Here is an 8267-nt window from a genome sequence, read left to right as displayed (position 1 = left end):
TGAGTACTCTGAGATTTGGTTTTTTTTAGCCAGCTTCTGCTCCTCCTAGGTTGTGGAGCCAGCTTCTGCTTCCTTCCCTAGACTTTGTAGAGGTAGATGGCTCTCCGGATGCATCGTTTCTGATGCAGAGGTCGGGGATCTCTCCCTTTTCGAAAAAATTGTAAGCACGAATTGTGGATGGATCCGACGCTAGTTTCTCATTTCGCCTGGAAGCCAATCTGATGAAGAAGAGTGAGGTGGAGTAAACAGGAGTAATTAATAAGACATGCACGCAAGTAAACGCAGTCTTTAGCACCGAAACTACCATGATACGCAGCGGTCCGGGACGAACCCAACCATGTCCGCACGAACGTCGTACACCACCTCCGTCGTCTCCTGCGCCAAGGTGCCGATGACCGCCGCGACCCCGGCCGGGTAGACAGCCCACGACGGCGCGGCAAACGCGAGGCACCCTGCCGAGAAGACGTAGTCGCGGTCCTCGAAGTACATCATCTGCCGGATGCCGAGCTCCAGGCTCGCGCCGCCGTCGAACGTGAGCGTCACTGGCGGCACGTCGATCTTCCTCAGGCCGGTGAAGTTGTAGCATGTGTCGAGGAGACCCATCGGCGGCGCCACCGGGTACTGCGCCATCTGCTCCTTGAACTGGTCGCGGAGGGCCGCATACGTCTCCGGCATCAGGTAGGTGAAGGTGGTGCGCAGCGCCATGAGCGCGTCGCCGGCAGGGACCGGGATGACCGGCCTACCGGTGCCTAGGCTTAACCCGGCGAGCCGGACGAAGTAGGAGTTGGGAAGGGCCGCGTTGCTCCGTAGCGGGGTGTAGCTCACCTTGCGTCCTGGGCCTGGCAGGGGTGCGCCGATGGAGAGGAAGCCCCGGTCGGCCCTAAATGTCGGCAGGCAGTAGGAGAAGGCCGCCGTGTCCGGAGACGAAGGGGCTCGGGACGGCAGTGAGTGGCTGTCCCGGCCGAGATCGAGAAGGCCGGATGAGCGGTCAGACGTTCTGCCGCCCATCTCCATGCAGTTGGCCCTGAAGTTATCCACGGTGGTCGGCGTGGACGGCGAGAACGTGAGCGTGTCTGTCACGACGGTGACACTGGATATCACGGCGCCGTTCTTGGCCACGGCGGTGCTGGCGCAGCTGGGTCCGGAGCAGGCTTCCAGCGGGCAGTTCGGCGAGCCGCACGGGACATGGGCGACGGAGGAGGACCGGGACGGGTCGAAGGCGCCTGGCTTGCAGTTGCAGTGGAGGAGCGTGGCTCCGCCCGCCCCGGCGTCGAACCCCACGGTGAGGTTCTGCGCCGGAGTGCCGTACCCGACGACGACGTGGTACTCGGACTCGGACGTGCCCGGGAGAGTGACGAGGGGACTGCGGGGTCTGCGGCTGACGGGGAGGGAGTTGGGTGGCGGTGCGTGCTGGGCTTTGTAGGCCTCGTACCGGGCCTGGGTGGAAACACCGGCGTCGAACTCGAACGTGAGCGTGACGGAAACCAGGAGAAGAAGAAGCAGCAAGTGCACAGAGGAAATCATGGCTGGAGTCACAATTGCTTGTGTGTAGGCTGCTGCCCATATATACATATATAGGACCCGCGAGCTCTTAATTTTCATTATATTGTAGAGTGCGGTGGTGAACTGATGGTGATTGATTGTCTCGTCCCTCGTCCCATGCATATGGTATGGAGAAGATGATGATCGGGATTAACGCAGAGCTTTGCTGGTAGAGAGGAAACAGAGGCATGCATTTGGCAAATGGCAACTCTCCGGTCCAAAAAGAAATATCAACACCATGGTGTCCTCGTCATTCTTGGAGTTGTCGATCGTTCATGTCGCCATTCCCATGGCGGCAACGGTGGTCTGTCCATGGAGAACCGACGATGGATGCCCAAAGGAGAAGGTTCGTGTTTTTAGGCATAGCACGAAGCTTCGCTTCAATTTATTCATATATGCATTACATCAGATAGGTGGTGGATGATGTTCGTGGTTGCTGATGTATAATGTAGTTCATTTCAATGGGTGTTTCGGAGCTTGCATTTTTTATCATATACTTCCTTCGTCCCAAAATAAGTGTCTCAACTTTGTACTAAAGTTAGTACAAAGTTGGGACATTTATTTTGAAACGAAGGAAGTATCATTTTATGTGTGTGCAATGGTGTTGATTGTGTGTATCCTAATCATGTAGAAGCGGTGTGCATACTCACGATGTTTGTATTCCCTTAATGCGGCAATATGAGCCAATAAACCACCCTTTATCAGAAAATAACCACGTGAGATAGGTGATCGAGCAACAAAAACTAGCCAAGTTGAGTACCGTAATGGTTGACGTGGCAAAAAGATGCCACAATGGATGCCGAGAAGGCTGGTGTTTTTAGACATAACATGGTGATGCTGCTGCACTTTATTTATTCACATGGAATACATAAAGTAAGGGATCACATAGCTAACAAAGATCGCAGGGTTAGGAAGAGGAGGGGAAAGTAGATTGAACTAGTCCACAACAGTATTGCCCACAAAGTAGGCCCATTAGCTCAATTCTCACGGTCGGTCAAGAGATCACCCGGAGTGCTCTTAATCTTCACCTCTAGGGAGGGATAGGAGGCAAATTGCCGCAAGCACTACTATATAAGCCGCCAACCAATGAGATGAACCATTCACACATAGTATATGTTTTATCTTGAAACATATTATTTCCATGTAATAGATTTTAAAAATACCAACAATACCAATTTTAGAAGGAAACAGTTCATATATTGCAGAAAATTGGAACTTTATGTACCTTAATATGAATGTTCATATATTTGAAATGTTTGTAATTTCAGATAGTGAAGATATTTAACAACATAGTTCTAAATTTAAAAATAGTTGTTCATGCACATCTAAATATATGCTCTTGTGACTTTTAAGGAAATGTTCGTGTATTACAAAATTATTAATATGAATTTGTGGACGCAGTTTTCACACAAATTGGAGACAAACTAGGGCTGGGGGCTTTGCGGTACTCCGGACAACAGCTACCTAGGACTCCGATACCCCCCAGCCCATTGAATCCCCCCTCCTACTCCCATTTTCTTCCGATTCGCCCCTTCTTCCCCTTGCTTTGCATCATCTTCCTCCTCCTCCGACACAGCCACTGCACCTCTTCGGCCGTCACATAGGCATTGTCGGACCTCCACAACCAACACCGACGTGCCCGCTCGCCCTTTACGACGGCTTAGTCCACCCAGGACCCGTCCGTGGCCAGGTACACTCCTCCTCCCCTATCGACGACGTCCATGGAGGACACCACGCCCGACAGGTGTTCGGCCAAATGCCATTGAACTAATTTTCAAACATCATGTCATTTTTTTAGAGTATGAAGGATCGCGGGGTACTCAAGCATGGAAGATGATTTGTTGTGCAATGTGTGGTTGGCCATATCAGTGGATTTCGTAGGCATGTACAAAATGGGGTTCTTCTGGTAGCGCGTGCATGATTCATTTCACCCACAAAACCACATTGCGCTTTGTGATATGCACATCATCCAACAACGAAATATGAGGTCGTTATTGTATCCATGGTATGCCATCCAGACCACCATCATCAAGTATTGTGACATGGTTGCTCGGCTGGAGGCAAGGTGGCCATTGCGCGCGGTAGCAGAGATGATCGTAAGCTTTACTTCTTCTTGCTCGACTTTTGGATTGAATCATTCATTCACTGATTATTGCTCTACACATTGTGTAGTCTGTACGTGCTGCCATGATGTATCACAGGATAGAGGGACCACCATTATTTAGGTACATACATGTTGGATGAAGCTGAAGGGGCAATAGGTGTGGGACGACTTGATCCGTTCATGAAAAACTTGTTGATCATTTGGTTAATCTAGTTGAATTTGAACTATTGTTGTACTAGACTTTTTTGCGTGTTATGTATGAATGATTTGTGTTATTTTATATCCAAACTTTGATGAATTCCGTCGGGTTGCATGAATTTCGTCCGGTCTGTTGAAATGTGGTTTGAATTGTATGCAGGCAGCGTTGGATGGGCGCCCCCCTCGCATCCATGACCGCGAAATGATCCTCTGTTCGCGAACGGATGCCGAAGCAAATTTACGGATCAGCGTTGGAGATGCTCTAAGAGCGTTTAGATCACTATTTTAGTGATCTAAATGCTCTTATATTATTATTATTATTATTATTATTATTATTATTATTATTATTATTTTGCAGAAGGAGTAGAAGAGAAGAGAAGAGTCGCTCTGTCTTCCGATTTTAGCCAGGTCCTCTAGTCATTGTTGATCGATCTAGCACCAGGAGACAGTGAACATCTAATCGATGTCTATAGTGCAGCTGCGCTATATCGTCTTTTGTGGCAAACTTTTGATGGTGAAAATGGTGTCACACAAAATAAAAGTCTCACATAATCGTCTCGGTGTGACTGTCGTGGTCGATCGGTTGACACACGTTCTGGTCGCACAGATTGTCAGCTGTAGATATGACACAGCGGAGTTTTTAATGCCTCTGTTTCTTCTGGTAATTTCCCTGTGACTTCGGCACAGGCGGGCGTTAATCCCTATCATGCGACTTTTCCATAGGCACACAAGTGTTGTTTCTTTCTTATCGACTGTTCTGTTTGTAGCGTTCGGGTGACAGATGAAAACATAAAACAAGGGAGGTGCCATGCGCAAGGATAAAAGGATGCCATGAGCTCACGACAACACTCTACAGAGGAGAAATTAACATGTTTATGCTTGCAATCGAACCCTATGTGTGTATATATGGCAGTCCTCGAGAGCGGATTTTTGGCTCCTGGGAGCCATGGAGGCCTTTTTTTGAAAACAAATCAAAATTCAAACTTTTCGGTTTTAAAAAATTAAAAAAATTATGCAAGTAAACAAGTATGTTATGTCTATGTGTGTAAAATTTCAGGATGAAAAACATTAAATTGTGACCTGTACAAAAAAGACAAATTCATGACCTCGGAGGATGAATAGTAGAATGTGTTAAAAAGCCCCAGATTTATCTTTTTTGCACATCCCTCATTTCAACTTATTTTACCCTGAAAATTTACACCTCATGTGCGTTGTGCCTTCATGTATATGTGTTTTTTTTAAACTTCTTTGAAATGTAGAAATATGAAATTTGATAAAATTCAAAATTTTCAAAACCGAGCTCCATGGAGCTCGGCCTCCAAAGATAATATCCGGTACATCCTCATCCTATTGTGTACTACTACGGTACAGCTTGCATTGAGAAGCCATAGCTTCATCAGCAACTCCCTTTGTGCACTTTTACCTGCTGATTCTGATTGTTGTTCTTCTTGCTCCTCGTCTCGGCGGCTCCTCCCAGTACACCGGCTACACCCGTGGCGGCAAGCATTTCGTCATCAGTTCATCCGACGCACAACGTCCACCACCACCGACGTCCTGCTCTACCATTTCTTTATTCAGTGAATACCTTTGACTCGGTGAATCCCACATGGTCTTTAACCAGACTTAGTACTCCATACTAAATATGAAATGAAACTTTGCATGTATTGCCTGTCATTATACATAATATATATTACATTTCTTCGTGCACTCCGTCGTGAAGGGCATGACTGCGATGCTTGCCAGTCACCGGTGGGGGCGGAACGGGAGGTGGGGATTCAGATTGGGATAATTCCCTGCTCGGCTCCTGCCGGCCGCGACGACGCCGCCGCCCGAGGGTGCCGTTTCTCTTCCTGGAGACGCCGTTTGGGTCCGCCTCACCTTTTCCCACTCCACAGTCTCTCGGATGAAAACCCTAGGGTGGCGACGACGCTTATGGCATTGTGTCCTTCTTGAAGGCGCCGTCGTGAGAGCTAAGTGGTGCTGGGCACGGCTTGTGTTAGTGGACAGTTGCAGTTGGCATATGCCCCACTTTCTCCAGGGGGCACCTGCTTCGGGGGAAACCCTAGATCCGGGTATCCCAGATCGGACGATGACGGAAACTATGGTGCCGTTTTCCCTTTTGAGGGCATCGTTTTGGAGCAGGTGCTGTTTGGAAGGGCCCAGAGGCGGAGCGAGGTTTCATCTTCCGCATCGATGATGATGGATCTCGGCCGCATGGTGCAGTGGAGGTCGACATCCGATGCGGGTTGGTGGACTTGCGCAGGAGGGCGACGCTGTCTGGCGTTGTGGTGGCGTCGATGGCAGAGAGGCCTGGCAGGGTCGGTGCATCAGTTCTGCAGCGTGCGATGCTAACTGAGAGTGTGTCGGACCGGTGTGTAACCTAGTCCAGGTAGTGGCTTGGATGGGGCATCCGGCTTTAGATGTTAGGCTTTGGTGCGATGTCTGTTTGATATTAGGTCCGGACATTTAGCACACTTTCATCAAGGGGATAGGAGTAGCAACATGCGTTGCCAAGATGATGGCTTCAGGCTTATTGATGTATCACATTATATGGTCTTGTGAATAATCAATAAATGGCTGCATGCATCGTCCAGATGCAGTGGTCGGGTACATCCTCCTTTTCTAAAAAAAGAAAGTTGTAATATTCTTATGTTCAGTGTGTTGACTAACTTGTCTATATTTTAGAACACGGCGGTGGAATGGCAAGACCAGATAGTTCATTTATTTCTTCCGGTAAGAACAAGGGAGATTTGCATGCTTGTGTGTTGACTAACTTGTCTATATTTTTCTAGGAGATGGCGGAATAGCAAGAAATTTGCCCGTACTCCATCAACTAAGCCCATGCTCTCCCCTCAACACGTCTACGCTTGCTCGTCGTGACTTTCTCCGACGCAGTGGCAGCCTAGGTCATCCACACTCACGGCTACTTAACTCCGGTGCGACCATCCCAACCACTGCCATTCCCTTCCCGACTCTCCGGGGCGCTTCCGAGTTCCACGTAGTTGTCGGCTACGGCACTCCGGCGCAAAAGCTCGCCGTATCATTTGATAGCACACTGGGAGCCACCCATGCGTGGCACCATCGATGGGCGACCTCGACACCTGCTACAACTTCACTGGTCTGACGAGAATGAGTATGCCACCCATCACACTTTGGTTCCAAGGATGGGCATATATTGTCCCCGGCATGGAACAAATGATGTATTTTGGGCGTCGGGGAGATATCTTCTCCGTGGGGTGCCTCGCATTTGCTGCGGCATCGGACTTACCACCAGGGATCACTGCAGTCATTGGCACCCTGCTCCAGGAGAGGACAGAGGTGGTGTATGACGTTCATGGAGGGAAGATGGGATTTTCCCACAAACAATGTTGGTGAAATCATTGACTATATATTTGCACCTCGTTTATTTTACCCTAATGGTCGGATTTCATAAGCTATTTACATTGCAGAAAGGAAAATAAAGGAGAAGATCTATAACTTTACATTACAAAGTTTATTACCAACCGCTAATGAGTGATGTCCTATTTTATCATGAAGGCAACGTCCAGGATGTTGTCCTAGGATTCTTACAAAGAATCTTCGCTTTTTACATTCCACAAAACATGCGATGATCTCTCTGAAAGTTTTCGCCATGATGCATCACATCTGTATTCCCATTCACCTATCTTCAAGTGGAAAAAAACTCATAAATGTCATTGTATACAAAGTATCAATTTAGAACAAAGCCCGAAACCTATAGTTTAAAAACCTAGACCAGTGACCGAACCGGCGAAGCCATCGGTTCAGGTTTTCATCGGATAGATCGCGGTTCATTGTGTGATTTTTTAGGATAAAGAAATATATTTGTATTAGTTTTGTTTTATTCGATAAGGGAGAGATGGTTTGTTTTGCCCATAGTATAACCCTTTTTTTGCAAGCCGTAGTATAACCTTGAAGGTACGGCTTGTTTCCGTGTGACGCATGTTTTCCAATCCGCACTAATGCATGCTCCCATGACTGGTTCAAACGCTCCGGCTTTCTTCTGGGTTTTGCACGAAAACAGGGAAATTTGATTAGGTCACTCTGGTCCGCTCAGGGGTGATCTACAGAGATAAAGAAAGCATGAGGGCAGTGATGCAGATGGATGTGCCCGCGTCATCTGCATAGCGAAAATTACACTAATTCTTGTTACTTTAATAATCATTTTAGTTTAAATTCCCTATTTGTGGACAGTTGTGGACATGTGGATGTTGTCCGTTTGCATCCCTATGCGAGGGTCGTTGGTTCCGATTTTTTAAAACTATGTCCAAACCCAGCGAATGAGCGGACATGCAAGTGCAAGGTGCACATTGGTTTCAAACACAGTTAGACATATCTAGCTAGCGGTGAGGGCTTTCCAGTGGATGAGTGCCAAGTGAAACTTTACATTTTTTTTCTTGACTTT

At 47.9% G+C, this 8267-nt stretch overlaps 2 protein-coding genes across 2 annotated transcripts; one reads left to right on the top strand and one right to left on the bottom strand.

The window, feature by feature from the left end:
* Nucleotides 1-300: 300 nt before the first annotated feature.
* LOC119279139 (aspartyl protease family protein At5g10770-like) lies at nucleotides 301-1524 on the bottom strand. The gene has a single exon (XM_037560510.1). The coding sequence runs from the start codon at nucleotides 1522-1524 to the stop codon at nucleotides 301-303; it is 1224 nt and encodes a 407-aa protein (XP_037416407.1).
* Nucleotides 1525-1854: 330 nt separating this feature from the next.
* On the top strand, nucleotides 1855-6968 carry LOC119279137. Its single transcript, XM_037560509.1, has 4 exons — nucleotides 1855-1888; nucleotides 5230-5421; nucleotides 6530-6577; nucleotides 6637-6968. Exons 1-4 carry the CDS (start codon nucleotides 1855-1857, stop codon nucleotides 6966-6968), a joined length of 606 nt encoding a protein of 201 aa, XP_037416406.1.
* The last annotated feature ends 1299 nt before the right edge of the window (nucleotides 6969-8267 follow it).

The sequence above is a fragment of the Triticum dicoccoides genome, chromosome 3B (genome assembly GCF_002162155.2).
Source record: "Triticum dicoccoides isolate Atlit2015 ecotype Zavitan chromosome 3B, WEW_v2.0, whole genome shotgun sequence".
NCBI classification, from domain to species: domain Eukaryota; kingdom Viridiplantae; phylum Streptophyta; class Magnoliopsida; order Poales; family Poaceae; genus Triticum; species Triticum dicoccoides.
This window is presented reverse-complemented; position numbering and strand designations above follow the sequence as displayed.

Bases quoted from the DNA above. Each gene is read 5' to 3' on its own strand.
- LOC119279137 (XM_037560509.1), top strand. From the start codon at position 1,855: ATGGAGAACCGACGATGGATGCCCAAAGGAGAAG. The intron at 5,422-6,529 runs GTGAATACCTTT...TCTATATTTTAG, and splicing joins CTCTACCATTTCTTTATTCA to AACACGGCGGTGGAATGGCA. The intron at 6,578-6,636 runs GTAAGAACAAGG...ATATTTTTCTAG, and splicing joins TAGTTCATTTATTTCTTCCG to GAGATGGCGGAATAGCAAGA.
- LOC119279139 (XM_037560510.1), bottom strand. From the start codon at position 1,524: ATGATTTCCTCTGTGCACTTGCTGCTTCTTCTTCTCCTGGTTTCCGTC.